The sequence below is a fragment of the Melanostigma gelatinosum genome (assembly GCF_949748355.1).
Source record: "Melanostigma gelatinosum genome assembly, chromosome: 15".
Lineage (NCBI taxonomy): Eukaryota > Metazoa > Chordata > Actinopteri > Perciformes > Zoarcidae > Melanostigma > Melanostigma gelatinosum.
In genome coordinates, this window is record NC_136648.1 from 10,278,472 (window position 1) to 10,302,674 (window position 24,203).

Sequence of the window (24,203 nt, forward strand, 5' to 3'; positions counted from 1 at the left end):
ATGGCTCTCCTGGTCGTTCCGCTGCTTCTGCAAACGGGGCTCGTTTTGGGAGCAAACTACGGTTATGTGGAGTGGTCGGATAATGAGCGGGAAGAAAGGCACCCACCGATCTTCAGCACCCAAAACATGAACAGAGAGCAGCCCCACCACCCGACCTACTACTCGGTACCGGGCACCGAGCGCGCGGTGGTGGCGCACAAAATTGAGGAGGACCTCCCGAGGGTGGTGACCGCGTTCTTGCACACCGGAGACTCCTCGGCGCTGAGGCAGGTCAACTGCTCGCGGAGGTACGAGCTGAGCAGCCTGCGAGGCGGCCTGCACGTCGCCTCCCACTACTCCCTGCACAGCATCCTGGACACCGTAGCGCACGCCACAAACTTCCTGAACATGATCCTGCAGGCCAACAGGTCCCGGGAGCAAACCTCTCTGAGGGACATCCACTGGTACCACGCGCTGGTCCAGAGCATCCTCGAGGGGGACCCCAAAATCCACAGGGCGGTGGTGACTTTCCACGCGGACGCGCCGACCATGGGCCCCAACGTTTTCCTCCAGGCGACCAGAACCGAAAAGGAGGTGGTGCTGCAGGACTTGTCCGGCTCTGCGCACCGTCCGCTGGGGAGCAGGAGCCCGGAGTCCGACTGGTTCAACGACTTTAGGGACGGTAGGAGACCACACATGCACAGAAGAGTCCCAGAGGTATCCGGCACCAAGAGTGGAAGTTACCTTCTGGACAAAAGCCAGATCAAGTGGTCGGCACCGTACCTGGAGTGTGAACATGGGGCGTTTGTGCCCTATTGGCTGCTCACCTTGTCCGCTGGTTTCTATGGACTGAAGAGCAACTCTGCACCAGTGTTCAGGTGAGAGGAGGTGTTTGTGTGTGTGAGAAAGTGAGAGAAACTACATGCAGTTTGTGTTTGATACGTTTTGAGACAACATTTTTTGTCTTCTAAATGCATACAAATGTATGCAAGTTCATTTTACACATATTAAGGTTTTCAGAACATTACAACAGTCAACCAGCAGTAGGTATCCCACATATTAAAGCTCTGTGAAAGTGAATTTAAATATGATCTGTGGCCTTGATGCCAGAAACAGATGGTGTAAAAGAGGTTCCACAGGTACCTTTCTCATTTAATATGCTCGCCTGTCAAAGCGCAGCTGTGCATCTCCACTGCTGCAGCCTATAGCATCTAATGAACACTGCAAGCTTTACAATGTGTGTTTGTTGGTAAAGTGTTTAATGCTGGCATCTGTGTGCTTGTGTTATGTGCATACAATCACACAATGATCTCACATTTCAAAGAGTGTCTTGAAAGACATTAACGATGAAAGAGCACACACTGCAATATGCCACTCTGAATTTCAGGTGCAATAAACCCTTACAGCTGTCTAGAGATGTATCACACACACACAAAGATGTCCAGTGATTTACTCATCATGAATCATTTAGTGCACGCAAACCCCACTTTCTTAATTTTTTGGAGCCACTATTCTACTACACACACACACACACACACACCAGCAAATGTTAAGTAAAATCGACCCTAACACTGGAGAATACATTGGACAAATTAATGTGGGTGACAAAACACTGAAATGTTGCTTCGTGGTTCACACGCAGTGTGTCGTGCTAGTGATTTGGGCCTTAGGTTGGCAGGCATCCACCCTGCTGACGTGTCCCTGAGCAAAGTGCTGCAGCATACCTGCCATAGGGACTCCCTTTTGGGTTACGGAGCTCGTTATCTGTCCAGGAGGTGCTCTGGACATTTTTGGGAGTTGTACTGCGGTTACAGTTGTGGTAACTGCAGTTACCACAGAATCAGTTTGATCAGAATCGTCACGGTCTTCCATTTTAGCTTAGTGAGACACTTCCCTTGAGTTAAGAGTCTGATACAGTACAGTTTCTGTTTGCTATCACAGCTCACATATTTCTGGCTGAGACGCCCCATTTGTCTCCAAAAATGACTTATTGTCTGTCTGCAACCATCAACGTGCAGTAATGAGGATGTTTAACTCGTGGAGAGAAATGGAAGATCTGCTTGTGTCAGTTAAGTGTCTGTTGATGTTAAGTTTCATTAAATTAATTCAGTGAAATCATTCATAATTTATCAATTGACTGTTCAAGCTCAGCCAAGAGGGATTTTAAATGAGTGACATTTTACAAGTGACTGTGATTTGTGACAGAAAAATAGAAGTCAGACACTTGTGCATCCAATCCCATGTGTAATTTTCCTTTTTTTGTGAGATGGATCCGGTGACATGCGAGCGCATGCTGTTATAATTTCATCCAAAGCAATTTTAGCCCATGGTTCATGCCTAACTTAAAGCCAACAAGGAGTCCTAAAGATGCAATTGATGAAATCGTAACAGCCACTGAGCTGAGCTGTCAACAGATCGACCTCGGTGACAGCCGAGTAAATTGTATCTGCTGATAATGACCATTTCAAATAGTTGAAAGCTCCAGAAAAAATGGATGAAGTGGACATTGAGTTTGTCTTTGACTTGGTCAGCAAACGATGTCAGCAGAGGGAACCACGTTAGGAAGGGAACGTGAAGGCCAGAGTGTGTCTCATAGAAAGATGCACTCCCCCAATTGAGTAGAACGATCCACTACAACGACTCAACTGGATGCATGCTGTTCTCTTCTCACTCTACTTCTTATAAAGTGGGTTGTGGTCTGCAACTTTCTATGACTTCTGCCACTCATCTCAGTCCTGTGAGGACATTTCTAAAAATAGAAAGCTGGTTGGCTCTGAACAGAGCATAAGCTAGTGTAGATGATGGAGTCAGTTCCACTGTGGCTGCTGCTCTCTACCTCAAAGCAACCTCTTTCTCATCTTGTTTTGCCGTTCTCTCTGTCCTTCAAAGGCCAAATTCAAAACTCAGTCTGTGGCCAGTGCAATTCGTTTTGGGAGCAGCTTTCGCACGACAGAACAGAGCTTATTTGTTTTTGCAAACCGAATCGAAATACACGATGCAGAGTTGAATCAGAATCATGAGGGAGCTGGGACCGGACTGCACCTCCAGAAGCATCGCGCCGAAGAAATGAATGAATTTTGAAGATTGTTTTTACCAATTTGCTGGTACGAGACTCATTATTTTAATAAGAAATAACATTTCACAAAATTTATATCAATGAAGATATATACATTTTTACTTTTTGATTTACAAAGTTAGGGAAGCAATGTTTAAGTCAAGCCCTAATGTTGTCCTGCATAAAAGAATGATCCCATTCACTTCCACACATTAAGGCTGTTAACTAACACTGAGCCCAGATATTGGAATCTGTACCGGGACTTAAAAAGTCAGATTGGTGCGTCCCTACTTAAAGGGGGAACAAGTACCATTTTCTCTAAGTCAGAACAACAATAGATAGAAGAAACTAATTTCACCGTATGAAGACCCAACCTCTCCTGGTCAGACTGCACATACAGCACAACACAGAACTAATGCTGTGGGCAGTTTTGGAAGAAAACTGAGTGACTCATGATATATTTTTTGTAGATTTACAATAAAATTAAAACATTTTAATAATCTTAAAGATTACGTAAAACAACGACAGAACTTGGCTGTAAGTTTGATTGGCAACAATTTTTTGTCACTCAACACGTTTGCCTCCCTCCCTTTCTGTCGGATTGTGTACTTGAGGAGAGCCGGTGGCCAAAGCCTCTCTCCATGCTTGTTTGTTCCACTTCCCAGCAGGCAGATTGAAGTAACGGGTGTCAGACCCATCCACCGAACCGGAGAGGAGAGAGAAAGATGAGAGAGTGAATGTGAATGTTCAGCTTGTACGATGGTGGAAGAAATGGGTCGGAGAATGTAAATCAAAGAAGACAAAGAATGCTTTTCACGTGGGTATGTGTGTGTAAGAGAAAGAGGAAAGCGAGAGAGAGAGAGATGAACTGGGCTTGGCGATGCACATTAGGTAGACTATAATGAAAACAGCTTAAACTTAGCATCACTGGTTTAAGTCTTAGGTAGTTTTCCTCTATATTGCTGTATTCCAGTAACATCCCGAGCAATATTTAAACGTATTGACTTCGCAGTATGGATTTGTGATGGCTCACGGCTGCATGGGCCAGCAGTATACGAGTTTTGAACTGTTCCAACGTCCTGCAGACATGTTTGGGTCTCCAAGCAGCGAGGAAAGGTGAGAATCTTTCTCACCTTTGGTGGGAAAGCAGTTGCAGTCTGCAGTGTTGCTGAACAGTAGAGAACACACGTCCAATTACCGTCTTTAAAAGTTTGCATTGAAACACAAAACAAGGACAAGCTACGTCCAGAACAAGTTGCACTGGCCACGGATAAACTGAACTCAATCAATGTCTCAAAGAATATGTCTGGTGGTATATACTATATCCCTCTTATTGTTGAAAAATCCAATGAAAACACACAAACCAACAGTAAATCGATTTTTCCAAAAAGTCTTGCCTGTGTATCCAAAGTCTGATAAAGCTTTGGAGCTCCGTCGTTTTCCAAAAAAACTATTATAAGTAAATAAATGAGCTACGCTGTTTTACTGGGTAACATATTCCTTCATTTCAATGAATAATGAGAACAAACATTACTGTAATACACGCTGAATGTGAATTGATCTGCGGCTGAAAATAGTCCCCAATAACTGCTGTAAACGACAATGCACTGCTGTTTGAGGTAATTGCACTCAGTTGCCAGTTTATAAGTAACACCGAACTAAAATAATGCAGTCTAACGCTAAAGCCCTGCATTCCCTTCTTCATCAATGCTTCGGGTTATAAGGTTATACAGGTTAAAAAGCAGAAACTGTATACAACAGATCAGCACATCCAGCAGAGGGCAACAATGTTATTCAATTCGGAGTCGTGTTTCTGACCAACTGTGGTGAATGTAAGTTCAATATTCATTCTCCTTTTAGCTCTGTTTTGGTCTCCACCAACTCCTGAGCAAAATATCTGACTCTATAGCTGCTCAACTGTGCTCACCAGCTCGTCGGTACCTTTGTTTTTTTGCTGATTGAGTTCAGTGGGTTTATCAGAGCCCCTTCACTGAAAACAGCTCGGCTGATTCACGCCAGCTGGTGCAAATATTAGGACAGCTCTAGAGACAGCTCCTTGAACAACGATCGTTACACATCTCCCCACATCCATAACCTAACAACATTAACAACATACAAATGTTGTTTGTTGAGGACTTGATAAAGCATATTTTGTTAAATCAGTATTAGAGGAGGTTTAAGAATGAATTTATTGTATTTTTCGTGTGAGTAAACTTTTCTTTTTTTCATAAATGCAAGGGGAAAGCTAGAGACGGCAATATCTTTCAGTGTGTCCTTTGTGGAGCAAAACAATGCAACTTTTATATATCTCTCAGTGCATTTTTAATGTCTGCCGTTGGGGATCATAGAGTTGTTGTGCTGGTGTTTATTGAAATTTCAACATTGCTTCTGTTTCCTGTTTTCTTTCTCTTCCTCTCTCTGTGTTTCACCTCCATCACTCTTACTTTATTTCCCACTTTCAATCTATTTCATTCATTCCTCTCTATTACCGCCCTCCCTTTCCCTGCTTCGCCCACCATTGACCTTACTTCCCCTGAGCGCCACTCTTTCGTTCTTTATAATTTTGTTCTCTTTTATTCTGGTTTTCTCTGCCTCCATTTCCTCTTCCCTCCTTTTCCCTCACACTAATTTACCTAACCTCCATACTATTGTGTCACCTTTCCCCTTCCCGTTTTTTTCCTCAACTATAACACAATCTAATCATTTGATAATTAAAATGTTTACTCCTTATCATTTCCTTCATCTTCTCTCTTCCCTCTTCCGTAACATCTCTGTGATTCCTCTATATCTTCTCTCTATCTTTGTACCGGCTTCTTTCTTTTTGGATTTTCTCACTATTTCCTCTAACTCTACTCATCAATCCTTCCCATTCTCCTTATTTCCTCCCTCTTTCCTCCCTTCTTTCTCTCTGGCAGGGGTGTGGTTCGTGTGGATGTGAACCTGCAGGATGTGGACATTGACCAGTGCTCCAACAGTGGCTGGTTCGCTGGGACTCACCGCTGTAATCTCACGAGCATGGAAGTGAGTCTGCTCAGCAATAACAGTCTTTTGTCGCTTGTCTATTTTGTCATGCTGGTGTGCTGTAAGTGAAGTTAATGTATTTCACTGTTACATTCAACCATATGTTCAACCATACACCCTTTTATCTGAAAAAATGCAACCAAACACTGTGATCACAGCATTCAAATGTGCATCAAGTGAAAACATGATCAACAGCTGTGTAATTCCAAAGAGTAAAGATTTTAAGGAGGTGTTTGACAAGAGCCTTCCCTGTTGGACATGTGACACATGTTTTTCACCATTTCCTCTCACAAAAATGTTCCTTATTATAAAGTGTCCTTGATTTAGCCTACTTTCTGTAAGTACATGCAAATTAAATTATGCTGACATGCTGATGTTTAGCAGGTATAATGTTTTCCATGTCAACGATCTGCGTTTAGCATGTTAGCATGCTAGCATTGTTATTTGCTAGTTAGTTGTTCCGAATCCAAATAATTGAACACATCTAAATTGACCTGATAGTGGAAAAGTTATTACAATTCATCCTGAGGGGAACATGAATGTTTGAATCTCATTTAATGGCAACATTTCACGACTTTCAACCTCATGGTGGTGCTGGAGTAAAAGCCAGGGAATCATCATCAAGACATCAGGATTCATCATCTGGGAACCATGAATGTCGGTACAAAGTTTTGTGCGAATCCATCCAGTAGATGTTAAGCTATTTTACTGAGTACGTGAACAGTTTGACGTGCTGGTGGTGCTATACAAAAGGTCAGAGGATCACCAAAGTGGTTCAGATTCATCCTTGGAGTACCACGGGTATCAACACAAAATGTATCTGCAATCACCCAATAGCTGTGGAGACATTTCACAAAAAAAAGTAAAGCAGTGGCGCGAGAGGAAAAGCCATCATTATCAGTCGGCTTTATCCTCTGGGGACCATGCATGCTCGCACAAATTGCATGGCAAGCAATTGATTGATCTGGACCAAAGCGGTGTAATGGTAGATAGATGCCAATGACAGAGCCAAAAAAAACGTCACTCGTCATCGCATGGTACATTGTGTAAAAAGACAAAACCCTACACTGTCGTGTGTCTGTAGACATCAGTGAGTGGGCTGCAGTGTGCTTGTCTGTGAGGATGAGGGTTGATGATGGTGATATGTGTGTGAGAGTGTCTTCTCCACGGTATAGTGCTGGTACCTGTGTGACCGTTGTGATGGAACTGGCAGCAGCCATACATCATGTTTGTGTCTGTTAGAGCTCCTGTGTGCTGTGTGTGTGTGTGTGTGTGTGTGTGTGGGCTTGGCTGTGCGTTCGTTGCTTCGCTCATGTCAGTGCCAATGCATTAGTGTTATGTATTGCATGAAGCCTCTCTCACTCCAGAGTAGCTGTTAAGGCTTGCGTGGCATGTCGCTGGCCATATGATGTATTATAAATGCGGTGTAATGGATTGATGCAAGATGTGGTGAATAATTGACCATGCTCTTTGTCTGTGTGCCTCAACCGCTCTTGGTTTGTCATGGGGGGGGGAAACTAAAGAGGAAACATGTCTCCATGTTTGTCTAGATCTGTTTCGATGGTTCCTCTGCATTGTTCCATTGTCATAAGCAACTCTCTCATGGTTACTGTCTGATAAAATCTGAATGGCGGCGATTACAGAATTATATTCTCTGTTCAGATATGTGTTTGTGTGCCTTTTAGCCCTTCTAACCAGTCCATCGAAGACTACTTTCATGGACTTATCCAAGGTGTCTCCTGTGTGTGTGTGTGTGTGTGTGCCAGTTTATGTATTTTAGTTGTTACTACATGTAGATTGTTGTGTACAGTATGTGCATACGTTTTTCCTTCTACTCTCTGTGCAAACGTTTAAACTGCTTCTGCTCTGTCGATAAAATTAGACCTGAACATGAAACACCATTGGAGGAGCTATTCAGAGGATCATTACAGAGCTTAGCACTCATTACTCTCCTCGTCTGATGATTCTACTTCACACACCATATTTGTCAAAGCGGCAGTCAATGATTCAGTGCCATCTTGAATCAGCAGTGTTACTTGTTTCAAATGTAGGAAGCAACAATTAAGAAAATAGCAGCATTGAAACTTTGAAAGATTAAATGTTTTGTTAGAGGGGACAAGTATTGACCAATAAAATCAATCTGTTTCTAACAATGCCATCAATCTTTTCCGTCGGTGGATTGATTATTTAGGCGATTAGTCGACTAATTGGTTGTTTTGGTCTGAGATTCCTTCAGTCGATTAGTCGTTCTTCATGCTTTTTCATGCCGAATGAATTATGTTCAAGAAACTAATGAGCATATCTCTGGTCAACACAAGATTTAAAGTGGTGCTTTTGTGAGATTATTTGTGGAGAAACTGAGTTTTACAGATTTGTCCATTAAATTGGTCATCAAAATCGTATAAGTGTTAGTCGACCAACAATGTCTTTGGTGGAGGACAGCCCTAAAATCAACAATAGGAATTATATTTTTCTAACAGGATGAATTTAGATGTATTCCAGCTGTCCACTGCATGTGTAAAGTCCGTCTCTCAGGATTTTAAACAGAGGGCAGTTCAACAGAGGTTACAAATTTGTATTGGAGCTTTTGCATTATAAAGCTATAAAACACCAAGATTAAGAGTCTATAGCCATGCCAGCAGCGGTACTTTGTGTGAAATGGTAACACCAGCATGCTAACATGCTGACAATAATGATGCTAACATGTTCATGTTTGGAAGTTTTTTGGCGTGAATGTCTGTACCGGAATGTATGGCAATCAATCCAATAGTTGACGAGACATTTGAATCAGAACCGAAGTGGCCAACCAACAGTCCGACCCCACCATTCACAGAGCTTCTAGCATGGCTGGAAACACATGAAGGAAAACATCGTTTCAGTGAAACACAAATGCTTCCATCATTGGAGTTGACAGTCTGCTGATGGTGTTTGAGCGTCTGTGATATCTCCAGACTGTCACTTAAATCCCTGTTCAATAAAGAGAGGTGAGAATCAGCACAGTTATAGAAGGAGACGTCATCAAGAGTTTTCTTCAAAAAGAAAGTGAATCTAAAGCAAATACAATTGAACAAGACATACTACTAAACCAGTGGAAATACAAGCGAAATATAAGTTTCGCTTATGGTCACAGTAGGGTGTAATATTTAGATTTAGTACATTTAGGATGTGAAATGTTCAATGTCTTGTTTATTTCTTCGCCCTGTGGTTTCTACTTTTGTGATATTTCCCTCTCAATATTCTCTCTTTTCAATCGTTTTCCCAGATTCTTCCATCTTGATGTTATCAATTGCTTATTGCTGTTGTTCTGCCAGTGCAACACTCACATGTTGGTGTCGTACTTTTGAGACTTTACCTCAATTTTTCTTGTTCAAATCAAAAGTCTCAAAACAGTGCAGTCAAAAGCTTTCAGGAAAACATGATTTGGATGCTAAAATGTATCCCATCCCAGTGCACCACACACAACACAACATTCAGAAACAACTTTAATAAAAAGAAAAAGGTTATTTTGGCTTGTTCTCACATACCAAGTAAGAATTGCCTTTTGTCCCAAAGTCCCGATTAAAAAGCTATTCTATATCTTGATAAATCCATTTTTTTGGGAAATGGGCTGTGGAAAGTCAGTGTGAGGCTCATTGCTTTCCCCACTGAGAACAAACACACCCCGAGGCTCTGTCTCAGAGAGACGGATAATACCGAGACAGACTCGAGTAATGTGACAGAGTATTACCACAGTGGTACACATCTCATTGTTGCTAAAATGTAGGCCTAATGGCTTAATCTGTAACTGAACAACTTTTATGGTCACTCTGCAGTTTTTCAACTTTGTTTATTCTGCATGATGGAGAATTCTGTGTCCTCTGAGTTGCTGTGAAGGCAGTTCAGTGAAACCTGAGGAGGTAATGTCTGGCAATTCATCCTCCAAACTGTGTGTCTCACTTCAATCAGACACATTTTTATTTGTTTCAGAAATAGTGAGGATCATTATTCAACATGCAATTATAAAAAAAAAAATGTTTGGCCACTTGGGGGCAACTTAACAAGCAGAATACATAAAAACTGTTTGCAAACAGTTACTTATTTAAAGAGACATCAAACATGTCGCCGCATCAGCATTTCTCTGGAGTCGTGTCTCTGACCACATGACAAATGTAAGTTACGCTTGCTGATAGCTCCACTCCATTAAACAGCGAGCATTAGCTGCTAAATATGTCTGTTAACAAGAACTTCTGGGTTTGTTATGTTGTATAAAATGTTATTATGACCAGACAAGAGGTACATATTCCTCATGTTAGCCTCCCAGTTGGTGTTCGATTTATCTCGAAAATCTGAAGTTGGAGCTTCGAGGTCACACTCAAGTTGACCCGAACCCGTTCTAGTACAACAATTCAGAAAGTTGATGGGCTTTGCTCCAGCCATGTTAGATAGCAATACACCGCAGCGTTCAAGTTGAGATTTTCGACTCTGAACTCAGAAATTCCGACTTTCTAGATCAAATGGAACACACCCACATTACATTTCCAACAGATACAATATCTCCCAATCAGCCAAAGAACTAGTGTCAACAAACCTGTAGTAAGTCAAATCCATTATTAACGCAAATGCGACTCATTCAGGGAATTCAGCCATCTTGGAATAACACGTGAAGACTCCCAGTGGGAATAACGGGTAGTTTTCCCATGTTTACAGTTCTCAGATGTTGATGTTGCCTCTCCAGAGCTGAGAGGACATCAGAGTTTGGAGATACTTATCTTTGGGTCCCTTTTCACAGCACACATTGTCATTTGGTCCGTTGTTAATATCCACAATCGTGATTAGTGAATCTTTAAGTTCTTAAGTGAACTTAGGTTAATTGAAAATTAGGTAATAGAACGAAGTTAACTGGTTCAAATGGAGAATACACACAAAACAGTTTTGGTTTTAATTTGCTACAGCTGAGCATCCTTTTCCTCAGCTACATGAGCTTCTTCTTCTTCTTCTTTTACATCTTCTTCTAGGCCTTTTTTTTTGGTCTGCCCGGATACAGTGAGGCTTGTGGAGGAAGGTAGGATGTGTCACAATGAACCAAATACAAGACTTCATGCATTATGGATCGTCAGTCGTAGAGGAAGCAGCTTACATAAGGAGCCATTGCTTATATAATTAGACGAGTACTGTGAGGGTTACCCTCTCTGTCTCTCCTCGCGCTTTCTCTCCTCAATCAGCTACATTTCCTGTTTCCATGGCTATTCACACTCCCCCAAATATCTCTCTCTATCTCAGGCTATCACTCCCTCCTCATCTTTCTCTTGCTTTTCATTTTGCCTCCTCCATTGCCCTTACTGCTCTCTCTGTGTCTCCGTTTTCTTGAAGCTCATTAACTCCTCCGAGGAGGGCAGAAAGGCAAGTCAGAAATGATCCATCCATCTGTCTACATGTTCTGCTCTGCCTTTGCCAGTTTGACACAGAACATCATCATTTGAACTGACCAAAGCTATAATTGAGAAATATTCTTCTACTGCTTTAAAGGCTGCGGCAAAAAGCTTTAGAAAAGCGCAATCTGAGAAAGAAAAAGCCGTCATTATTTCCAGCTTTAGCTCAGCTACTGTACAGTGATGTGAGTCCCTCTGTTCTAAAAAATGAATTCCCTGGACATATGTGTGGCCCTGCTCTGCCCCACTGCAAGAGACCAGGCTCTGCAGTCTCAGGCTATATGGGGTGAAAAAAGGGACATAAATGAAATATTTGTCTCTGCCTTACTGTGTGTCTTTTTGCAATCCTTGTCGTCTCTGGCACATTGTGGAGAAAGAAGAGGATTTAAGCTTCAAAAGTCTTAAAGTCAGTATAAATACTGCATGTAAGGAGAGGGATATCCAACTGAAAAAGACAGCAACAGCCTGTGCAGAATGTTAGCAGTAATGGATGGTTATGTTGAAAGAATATGCTGGATTTTGGGTTTCTCTTCTTAGATATGTCATTCTGTATTTGTCAGGAAAGTAGACACTCACAAGACCTGTTTTTTTACCTGCCGTATCTCTAGCAGGCAAAAAAAAAAAAAGTGACGAGGAGCAGAAGAGACATAAAATAACCAGTTCTGCTCTGTCATTTCCTGTTTCGCTCTCCTCCTTCTGTTTTCTTCTGCCAGAGGCTCTCTGTCTCTCCTCGCGGAGTTTGAAGCTGCACAGCTAAAGCTGGGTTAAAGTGTTGCAACACTTACTGCATCTGTATAGCAATTGGCAATGTGTGTGTTTAAGTATTTTTCTTTTTCATCATCAAAGAGACCACAAGTCAAAGCTGCTTTAAAAAAAGAAAAGGTCAAACGCAGGTAAATTTATGACGCAAGCTTCAGTATACAGCTGTGAAAATGACTTCTTCTGGGGGCTGCAGGGAATACACATAGAAGAGCACAAATTCCTCTTGTTAATTTACATACAGTATCGCATCTATTAAAGCCCATTGCCATCTGAAGTGATCCTATACACCATGACTGTGACACAAAGGGGGTTCTTTCCAAATGGGCCCACTTGTGCAAAACACAGACGCCACTCTAAGGTGTCTGGTATCCAACAAAAGGTGTATGTGATAATTCTTGGTCATTGCTTATTTCTTCTTGTACTGTACATTAAGATGTTAGACACACTGAACACACAGTCCAGATGAAAGATGCTGTGTAGCACTATTTACCACGAGAAATGTTCATTTGAAAACCACATCCATCAATAATACAAGACCACACATCGTTTAACTTTGTGATCAGGTGAACATTTTTTATGAAAAAGGGAATTTTGCAATGTCGTTCCATTCCTCAGGGTGAAAAATATTGCAGGTATATGTCTCAGCTTTCTTAGTGTTCGTGAATAACTCAAAGTTTACAGACTCAAACTTCACTTATATTTGATAGTAATATTTGAGTTTCTCAAAAAAATCACGTTTCATGTATTTATTAATTGCATTACTAGCCTGTAAAGACAGTGCTCTGCTGCTGCATCAACAACAATGAGGCTGATTCTAGGAAAACCACCCGTTTGATTGGGATATATGGAGAATTTTTCACATCCACCAATTTAGCACATCTAAATCAGTTTATGTATATCCAGGCATAACTACTGAAATAAAAACTTGGAGCCTCATAGTTTCCACAGAAAGCCGGGGTTACAAGCTAGGGTGCATTAAGTTCGATAGAGATGGCAGGGAGGGTTTAATTAAAAAGTGCTGTCAAGTTACATTTTGGGACATAAAGCCACCTCCAGTGTTCCCTATCCCTGGCAACATAGTCCAACAGTTCTGCACCAGGTTATTTATACTCTTCCAGGTTTCTCTTTGCCTGGAGTCCAGTTAAGTGCAAACTTTGGGACGCAATCTGCCTCCATTCGGAGCACAAAGTCCAGCCATGACAGTAACCTCTTGCCTTATTCATGATGATGTTCTTGCTTTTTCATTTTCTGTATACCGGTAATTCCAAGGCTGTGATGTTGAATCAGAAGACACCATATAGCCTTCTCAGGCATTTATTGTGGAATGCATCAATAACTTTCACATCAGCGTTTGTTTTCAACCGGCATTCAGAACTGTGCAACGCGACGGACTAGACTGCTGTTAAACATTATAGATGGGCCGACGGATGTTGTTTTGGGCTGTATCGCTTGGACGTCCAGATGTCTCAAAGGGAAAACACTCCTCTCTGAAAAGGCTTCCTAAATCAGTGAAGTTGGCTCATTACACTGTATATTAAAACTGGTGCTGGAGTCGGTTTATTCATGAAGTTTGGGGATTTTTTTTTCTCAACACAAACCAGGACCCACAATATCTTGACCTCTGTTGCTGAACTCTTTCTTAAACTCTTACAAGTGCCCCAACTTTCACTTTAAATGTGCTACTAAAATTACTAAATTGCTGGAGTGGCCTTTTCATGCCCGCTTTCTAGTTAACAGTATACCATCATAAGTATATCAATAAAACACCACATAGATTAGATTCATGATTTGGTTTTCTTTTTAACAAAGCTGAAGGTAGTCAGTGCATATACTTTGTAGTATTTTCCATCAAACATATTCCTTCTTTGATCTTTAATAAGGCTGATGACGCATGCATTGTAGCATGAAGTGAGGAAGGAGAGCAGAAGGACGAGGATGCAGAGCAGGATGAGACGGGGAGGGAGGGATGAGGAGTGACAGCAGAGAGGGACAGTCGTCGGGGAGGATTCATCCTCCACAGAGAAACACCAATCTGTTGCCTGTAGCTCAGCATCTGCCACAACCAGAAGTGTAAGAGATTGTCAAGTCGGCAAGAGCAGTTGGATCTTAATTGAATGAGGCCTCCCGATCGAGTCCACGTAGGGAGCTGGGGACCGCCCACCCAGATGTCTGTGTGGGGGATGCTGAGCGTTCATCTCATAAAGTCTTAAAACTCCAAGTGAGACTTGCATTCCACTGCTTTCATATATCTTTAAGGCTCCACAGCCAATCAGCATTGACATTTTGAATGTTTTTCCTCTTTAATTTTATATCAGAGCCCTGAATTCCTGAGTTCACGATCCCATTATTCCCTGTGATAATGTCCTCTCAGAATGCAGCGAGACCAACGGCAGCACTCAGCTGGCGACTCTATATCTCTACTCACAGCTCTGTAACCGCGGCAAGCCACCAATCAATAAGTGGCTATATATCGCAGTATTTTCCTCTTAAATTGCTGGAGAAATACCAGACAGGCTTAAGTCCAAGGTCTCCTCTCCTCAGACATCCACTGTTGCAGTGGTTGGTAGTCTTGTGAAACAGCAGCAGGCAGATCGCACACCCAGGGGACAGAGTGATTGTAATGCTTTTAGGGTTTAATGCTTTTTAGTGTATTTATAGATCTCCGAGGGACGCAGAGTGCTCTCTATCTCTCTCTCTCTCTCTCTCTCTTCCTCCCTCTTTTTCTCTCCTGCCAACTCCCATCTTGGTGTCATGTTCACAGCTTTTCATCAAATTGTACGGCGAGAAACCTGAAACAGCCGACTGCAGTCCAAACACGAGGGGCCTCAATGTGAAAGTTATACAGATAATTCATTTTAAGGTTTAACGCTTCAAGTCTGCATGTGAAGTACGTTTTACACTTTGCGTCTCAAGAGATATTGTTATGTGGTGTTGTGCTGCGGGCGCTGCTAAAACCTGTGGTTTTGTACTCGTTAGACAGATTAGCATGCGCTCACTGGGATTGATGTGATTGTGGATTTAATATTTTGTCGTGGTAAAGTTGAATTTTATAGAGTTTAATTCACAAACGTTTTCGAGGGGAAAGTCATCTTAAAAGAATGTCTCTTTTAAACAGCTGGGTCTAATTGGTAGTGTGTATTAATCCTGGAGAAAGTGGAGATATTTCCAACTGAGCCACAAGAGACTAAAATTGTATTACAATTCAAAAACATACAGTATCATTGAAGCATTAGTCTGTCCTTTGGAATTAAAGAGCAACAACAGACCCATCACTTATCAAAAACATTCATCTTTTATACATAGAAAAGTCCAAAAGCAGGAATTGAGAGCAGCCTCATAAGACCACAATGCAATGCAGCCAATAGACACACATACTTGAAGTCTGAATAATGAAGTGCCATTGATACAACTATACGTGTTTTAAGAAAGTGAAGGATCAGGTCTGGGCTCTGTAATAAAACATCCTCTCCTCAGGCTGTCCTTAAAAGATAAGTCGTTTGCACTTTCTGTGATTGACAACGCAACCTTGAACCCTGCCAGCCAAGCGTTAGGAAAAAAAGTGGAATTAGAAGCTCCCACTGCATCCAAAGTAAGGCGCAATTATAAAATACTTTCTCACTTTCAGCCTGCGGTCTGATGAAGGTGATCCATCAAACTGAGACACGTCAAACGAGCGTTTCACGGCCCTTTCATGGTGGCTGAGGAAAAGTGAGGCCGGCCGTGGCACAGCTAAACCCCCTGCCTTTAGATGTGTGTGTGCGTGGGTGTGTGTGTGTGTCGCTGCATGATTGTGTGTAATTTGCTGGAGAAAGCAGCGCTGGTGATAGACGATATGGAGTGGTTTGCTCGTGAGGCAGGTCAGGAGTATTAGGTGGCATTAATCTAGTTGTGATGCTTCTTGTCAATCTTCATGTGTGACATGAATGTTTCCCGCATTGTTCTCGTGAGATCTGCACTTAGTTCTGAGAGATGTATAAAAACTTGTACTGTAGGTAGGTTGGAAATAATGTTACTCGCCGCAGACAAGGTTGAAATGAATGGGGATATTATAGTAATGTGCACTTATTTCTTCTACACTTATTTGCTGAGCTTTAAAATGCACTTGGGAACCAGTAATGCCGCCGCTGTGATAGTGCAGACAGGTTTAATAATTGCAACGATTTGGATGCACAGAGCCCAATAACAGTCTAAAATAAGCATCATTTCATCCTTGCCCACCTCACTGTCCCTGGGTATGTCATATCTTAATGAGTATCCACTTCCTTTGGAGTAAGCAGAAAATAGTTGATAATAAATGCTGGTGGTGTACGTTTGTGTGTGTGTGTGTGTGTGTGTGTGTGTGTGGTTGGGCAGTTTTCTCAATTTGCCACACAGTATTTGTGCTTTTTATGCATGCTCTAGCTATCCAGCTTTTTTTTATGTTTGCTGGGTTCCAATTCATGTTTTGTATGCAGATTGTACTTTAACTTAAAAACCCCAAAACCACGAAACATGACTCACCTGCCTGCAGGAGAGAGCCATTTATCAAGCCGGCTATGATAAGCTAAGCACCAACACCATTGTGTGTGTGTCCAGCTGTCTTCAGACTACATGCACTCACTATTGTGGCAGTTTGGAATTTTGCTCTTTAATTTCTATTCATGTCTCATGTGGCGAGAGAGGTCTTTATCCAAAAAGGACCTCATTCACTAATATGTGTGAAATGTTCTTACTTTGCGCACAAAATAATTGCACATGTAAAATTACCGTCGGATTCATGACACGTGCACACCGGCCAATTTAGTTCTTACCACTGTGCGTGTGTTCGTGAATCAGAATCATTCTCAACTGACAGGCTGCTAATTATGATCAGCACCTTGCCATATCCCCATTTATCCACATGATGAATTACTTTCACCGAGAGGTTCATCGTGGAGGAAGCAGTGAAGTTGTTGTAAAAGAGAGAAGCATAGCCCCCTAATAAAAAAAAATTAAAAGACAACTGTTGAAGAAATTTAGACATTTTTGAAATTGTGTCCAAGGTGAAAGGCAGAAAAGGCAAAGAACATAAGAAAAGGCTTGGGCTGCGAGGTGGTGAATGTTGTAAGGTGGAAAGAATTATGCTGTAAATGTTCTCTCAAATATGTACTCTTGTCTTGTGGCTGATTTATGGCGCGAATAATCCATTTCTTATAAATAAACTTTATAGAACTACGGTGCAGCACTATCAGGGTACATGGTCTTTCTCATGAAGAAAGAAGCGAGTACTCTCTTCCAAAAAGTGGAAACATTCATCAGAACCATATGTTTATTCTGTCAAACATTTGCAGTTCAGTTCAGACATTTATACCCTATAGGCAGCTCATCCCTCCTGCTGCTGCTTCCCAGTTTAGAGATGTGCGGCTGTTTGTCAGCTTTGAAAAAAAAGCTGATCTGTGCAGAAGTTCAGCAGGAAGCTTCAAAGTCAAACAAATGTGAAGAATAAATACATACATATAAATACACTGAATTGTTGTTCAAAATAATGGCAACTGCGTGTTGTGAACTGCGTGAACATTACTGTAGCTGGAGGCTGAAAGAATTTAGTTCACACCTCTGCAGTACATTCACAGGTAACTTGTTAAAATGACAAGTTGTTCATTACTGAGCCTGAGCCTGAGCCTGAGCCTGAGCCTGAGCCTGAGCCTGAGCCTGAGCCTGAGCCTGAGCCTGAGCCTGAGCCTGAGCCTGAGCCTGAGCCTGAGCCTGGCTAGCTGTTGGTTTCCTCTGCCTCCAGTCTTTATTCCACACTCAGCTAATTGCCTCATGGCTGCCGGTACATGTAGCTCCATTTAGCGCACAAACATGTGAATGGTATCGGTTTTCTCATCGGACACTCAAGAAAGTGAATACGCTTATTTCCCAAAATGTCCATTCCTTCAGCAGGGGCTCTGATTTAAAAAATCAGAAACATATAAAGACCAGCGACTGTCACAGATTCATGAAGTATAAATGTAGTGCTGCTGTTCTCCAGCAGCCGTCCCAGAGAAGATATACTGTTTGTATTGTAAGCAGGCGATGCACTATTCATGAACGTTCATGTCAAATTGATTGCAGCTTTATTTAAGTACAGGGACGTGTGCCTTTAGATGTGAGTGTGTTTTGCTCCAGATGGTGTGTAAGCCCATAGAGCTCTTGCAGTTATCAATGCAAACTGGAATTATGCAGACGCGCCTAAATTCTACAAACAACCCTTAATTCTTAATTTAGATATTAATTAGTTTCCCTGTTACTTGGCAAAGCCCTGTGATTTCCCCTGACACCACGCATGTTTATAAGTGGAGCGTCGTCTGCTTCACGCTGCAGAGGAGCATGTAAACGATGGAGGAGACTCAATAACACGATTGAAACAAGTTCATTAACTGGGACCACTGCAGGGGCCTGGGGAGCGTAATCATCAGCCGGAAGTGAAAACACACACGACTGCTCACGTCAGTTTGTAACGTCTGTTTTAACTACAGCACCTGCATAGCGTTCAAATTCTTTGATTTCAGTCAAAAGATAAAGGTTGTAAAACACTGTAGATTACGTCTAGCTCTTTACATTATAAATGTTACAGCGTTCTCTATTTGTAAACTTGTGTATCATCCATTTACTGCAAATGCAAATCTCATTTACTCAAGAGGCATTTTAAGGCATACCTTGGAGCAAGGAATGCTAAAAACATGAATGAATGTGTGTAGAGAACTATCAGCACAGTCTTTGCAGCGACTATAATTTCGACCTCATGTTTTCTTGACGTACATTGTGGTTCATTTCTATTTCTTGATGATATAATTGGCTCTTTATTACTGCAGAGCTGCAGCCAACAATTATATTGTATTACTCTACAGAGTATTGTCTCGTATTTGGCCGGTGCAATTTCAGAAAAGAATGAAGAGCCTCAAATATTAAATTTAATAAACAATACAACAGTACATTTTGTAATCGGCTTATTACAATGTAATATCTAATTTCACAGCTTTTGTTTTGTACAGATTTTGTTGTTGTGTCCTATATTTAATACCAGAAAGAGTGTCATCACTTTACTCCCACTTGCTCTTGGATTGAAGAAGCAAAACAAAGCTTGGCTTAGTCACAGTCATCCTCCTCCATCCTGTTGTTTCACTTTCACGGAATTTCCATTTATGCTTCTCACTTTTGCCCCCAATGCAACTAACTCCTGTGATATTCTATTTACAACCAACATTTTTTCAACATCCGCCTGTCTTTTTCTTTCTCCCAGTGCACTCCCATCGTCGGCCATGGATTTGTGTTGGACAAGTACAAGTGCCAGTGCAGGAGAGGATTCTACCATCCCAGCCGAGTGGTGCTCAATGGCTTCAAAAGTAGGTTAAAAATCCCTCTGTGATACAAAAAAACATATTGCAGTGAGCTGTCAGATCAAAACTTTGAATTGTTCAAAAGCAAGCTTTTGGGATTCATGAAGAAAAAAAGCATCATTTTTTTCAGCCGACAGTGACACATTTAGTTTGAACTTGTTCTTATGTCTTTGAATGGGTATCCTGGGGCCTGTGAGGTTATGAAACCTCAAGCTTCATTCAAAGGATTGTGACTGTTCTTGTTGTGGAAACGTCTACTATGTTTCTATTCTCAGTTCTAGTGGGAGACACTGGTGGCTTCTGAATTACAGACCTGTTGGAGTATAAGGTGGCTGTGTACTGTAGACAGAGAACGCATGTTGATGGAAAAAAACTTGAATAAAGGATTAGTCACTCTTTAATTGACATGCGGCTCATAACGGCAGATTTACTATTTCAATTTCTTAGTCATTTAAAAAAAAGGATCTTTGATTTCACCCAAAGTAACAGAAGTCAACAGCTATGGATTTCGTAGGCTGAAATGATAAATGTCGCCATCAGATTTTTTCATGATGAGAAACGACCAATGACACTTTGAGTTTGGCCGGAGTTGCTTTGGAGGGATCCAGTTTTACTAAACTATGATTGGACAATCACTGTCCGAGGGAGCGGTTTATCTTATGGTCAATTGATATTGTCTGTCCTAATCTGGCTATTCATCTCATATTTCCACGATTCTTTAGTTTTTATTCAGATGTGACAGACACAATGAATATGGGCTGAAAACATATAAACCTGAACATGTGCACACAGCTTGTTTTCGGACCTGTTCTCCTTAACTTTCCCTTCATGCTCCTGCTTTGGTTGTGGATGCCTTGTATTCTGAGACTTTGACTGAAAGCGTTGCAGTGTCCTCGGGCACAAAACGTGGCCCTGATGAGCGAGATAATCAAGCAACTGCTGTGGTTTTCATCCCCGACTCCAACAATACAGCACCCACGAGGGGGATGATATGCTAAGCAGGAGCTTTATTGTAATGCAGCGCGATGAGTCTCCTCAGTCTGTGAAGAGACCCGATGCAGACCCAGTCATTACAAATCCCTGCGGTTCAGATTGGGTCGCAGTAGTTTGCGACCCTGATTCCGCCCCACTGGAACCTGCCTGTTATTCCTCGTGCGTCCCAAAAAACAGACCAGACTGGAAATAGATTTTGTATTGTTTCCTAGCAACAGGCCAATAGGACAGATATCAAAGGGGAGAAAAGATGGAGGGAGAAAAACAGCAAAAACAATGAATTATTCTGAAATGTGCAGTAGAACCTCATGAAACATGACATTTCATTAGAATGTCACAATGACACTTTAGCTGGAGCTCTTCTATCAGATAGACTGACAGTAGGATGGATCTGTGTCGAGACATAGAAGTTATAGGCTTAAAAGACAATTTAGACAATAAAACAAACACACGTCAAACTGACAAATGTTTGCACAATTCATTAAAATCAAGCCCTTTTTCACCATTTTAGATCACATCGTCGGTCATATTGTGCACCTATTTAACAATCTACTCAAGAAAAATCTCGTCATCAGAATCCAATCATCTTTTCTTCCTGTAAAACAAAATATCAAATGTGCTTTGGTAAATTAGCACCGACTGTTTCAAGCAATGACATCATCGCATCCATTCATCAATCAATGCGCAACTTTTAGCAACATGGAAGATGAAGATGAAGACGGTCTCACTTGGACTTAAAGAAGCCATTCCTCACCAGGTTCTGTGCAAAACTTTTCACCACCTTTCAGTACTTCACCCCTTCACCAGGTGGAGTTAACAGCTAATTCTGCACTCTGAGCTCAGCAGGAGGTTTTCCATCTTGAGATGATTTTTTTTGGTTCCACTTTTGTTATTCATGCAGGTACAAAAACGACTTTTCGTGTTGACCACTGCCCCCAAACGGAGAGGTGTGGAATCACCTGGCCCACCCCTTAAAAAAAGTGTAAAAATATTTTGGGTTCATTATGAAACAGTGGCGGGAAAAAAATAGATGTTGGACTATTCAGCAACAGTCCAGGCAGCTTTGCCGAAGAGGGATTCCACATCTCACAAACCACCAAAAGAGAGTTGTGTGTGAAACTCACATTGTGAATATCATGAATACCAGAGAAGATAAACGGCTTAACTGGAGTTCACAGCAAAAAGGCAAAAGACAGTAAAGGGGGAAGATCACGAGTCACCTCCTTCCCTTCTTTTCCAAACTCTAAATCACACGAGACGAACTGGAAAAACAAAGCCACCTTGTGTGGTTTCTTAAATCTGTGACTGCCTGATTGATAATTTGTCTTTAATGTTTATCATTATGTCCATAAATGTCCAGTAGATTCCTACTTAATTTGTTTAATCATTACCTTGCAATCAAGGTCTACTGAAGCGCTGTACAACTTAAGCAGTGTTTGCATAGTGAATGAGCTCTGGGACTTACATGTTTATCAAGCATCGTGTTTCAAGAAGAGCTGCACCGTGTGTGTGTGTGTGTGTGTGTGTGTGTGTGTGTGTGTGTGTGTGTGTGTGTGTGTGTGTGTGTGTGTGTGTGTGTGTGTGTGTGTTCGTGCGTCCGTGCGATTGACTACAAATCCTGCCACAGCAGAAATGTCACAGAATGAAATAAATAAATATATTTTTTGGCATCGCCTGTCCTTTCTTTACTTGTAATTGATTACATTTTGGTTTCAAGGGCACATAACACAACACATCCATGCTAATGTGAACACTCAAATGAGATGTTCGAAAAAATGTGCCACATGCTGGTATAACAACAATTATGCAGACCAGAGTGATGAAGGGAGCCATGTCGCCCTCTCCTTCATTATTCCCTCATCTGCCTAATTAAAGGCAGTGTTCTTGTAATTATCACCCCCAAGGCTTTGTGATTTATTGGATTGATGATTTTGATTCCTTCAAATTGATTAACTGAGCATTTAATGAGGAGTCAGTGTGTGAGAGCTGAACCAAATAAATTGCATTAACAAGCCTTGAAAACACTATAATCAGACCCACGTTCTAAATTTTGTTTATACGTTTTCAAAAGGCCGTCTTTCATCGGTTAGAAGACAAATACTTCTGCTTTGCAGTAATATATAGCATGCAAATCACCAACAACATTTAGGGTTGTGATTGTCAACTAAAGTGCCGTCATGTCCTCAGGTAAGGAGCAGGGCTCGAACAGGGACGAGACGTCCGACGTGTCCAGTAAGTGTCTGCCGTGCCGCGAGGGCTGCCCCTACTGCCGGGACGACACACCCTGCCTGGTGCGGGAGGACGGTGCCCTGCGGCTCGCTGTGGCCTCCTTCCAGGGTCTGTGCATGGTGCTGGACCTGGCCTGCATGGTGGTGGTATACCACTTCAGGAGGAAGAAGGTGGGGGGGCAAATCAAACGCTGTGAATTCAAAGGGAAACTGCACTTAAAGTATGTGCTAAAAGTCAAAAAATCTCATCTTCTGTTGCTTGGATTTTGGCCATTTAAAAAAAAAAAAATCTGTCATTGATGAGTTCCCAAACTCAATGAGAATACAGTTAAAACCTACTGAATGTTTCATTTAGTAGTAGTGGTAGGAGTAGTCGTAGTGCAGTGTGCAGTGGCTTACCTTCCCCCTTTACTTTGCTATTAATGTCACATGAAAGATGAGGACAAAGGGATTTTACTTTTATTGAAATGAAAACCACCACAAAATGTGTAAAGTTACCATCAAATTAATTACAGTAATAGACCATAAAAGACAAATGAATAAATACATGCAGTATACTGTAGCCTATGCAAACATTTAACATTTTAAAAACCTGGTTTAGCACCATACACAAACCTTCCACACACAATAATGTTGATGCATAATAAATAATGTGTGACTACTCTTCCTTATTTCAAGGGAATTAGGGGACTTTTGGGGGTATTGTATATAAAAATATAAATGAGGCATTGGAATCCTGATTTTGACGTTGAGTATCATGGCAACGGTAGGAGCTTCGAAGCGTTCCAGTCAGCCGTTATCTAATCCCAGAGGAAAAATCTTTTGCTCAGAATAGACTTTCATAGAATTAAGTGAAATAAATATGAGCTCCTCACGGTGTAGAATTATTACAACCCCTCCTCAGGCAAAGTTCAGTCGAATCTTTCCCGGTGTGCTATATTTATAGACATTTGTGCGTTGTTGCCTCAAAATCTCCCACATTTCTTCCGTTCACAAGAAATGTCCCCGGAGCCCTTTGAATTAACATGAAACAAACATTGAAAGTCCGTTATTGTGGTAATGTGGAAGATTAAATCCAACCCAGAAAAGCGTCTATCGTCACTTATATTCTTGTTTCAGGGGAAGGCAAAACATTAGCACGTATATGTATACTTGCTAATGTTGATATGTTCAACTCCTCTCTGTCTGCTTTGAAAGAGGCAATGACCTGCAATGGCAAAGAAGCTGGAGCTACAAGTCCTCACAGTACTCGGTTAAAACAAACAGCGATAAAAGATTTACAGCAACAACAAGTGATGCATTATATTTGCCATGTTTGCCATGTTGCAGTTCATGACTTGGTGCCAATCCACAAAGCTGAGGAAACTTTTAATCTAAAGACATCACCTTTTCCCTGTAAGTGATTGATGAATTGATC

The 24,203-nt window shown here is 41.6% G+C and overlaps 1 protein-coding gene across 1 annotated transcript in view; it reads left to right on the top strand.

Moving 5' to 3' along the window:
• gpr158b (G protein-coupled receptor 158b) overlaps positions 1 to 24,203 on the top strand; it is a gene marked incomplete at both ends in the record, with an annotated part of 46,974 nt that continues 22,771 nt past the window's right edge. Inside the window, 4 exons of the mRNA XM_079284507.1 lie at positions 1 to 857; positions 5,950 to 6,055; positions 19,469 to 19,571; positions 22,746 to 22,957. Of these exons, the coding sequence (XP_079140633.1) occupies positions 1 to 857; positions 5,950 to 6,055; positions 19,469 to 19,571; positions 22,746 to 22,957 (1,278 nt within the window). The remainder of the gene's footprint in view (positions 858 to 5,949; positions 6,056 to 19,468; positions 19,572 to 22,745; positions 22,958 to 24,203) is intronic.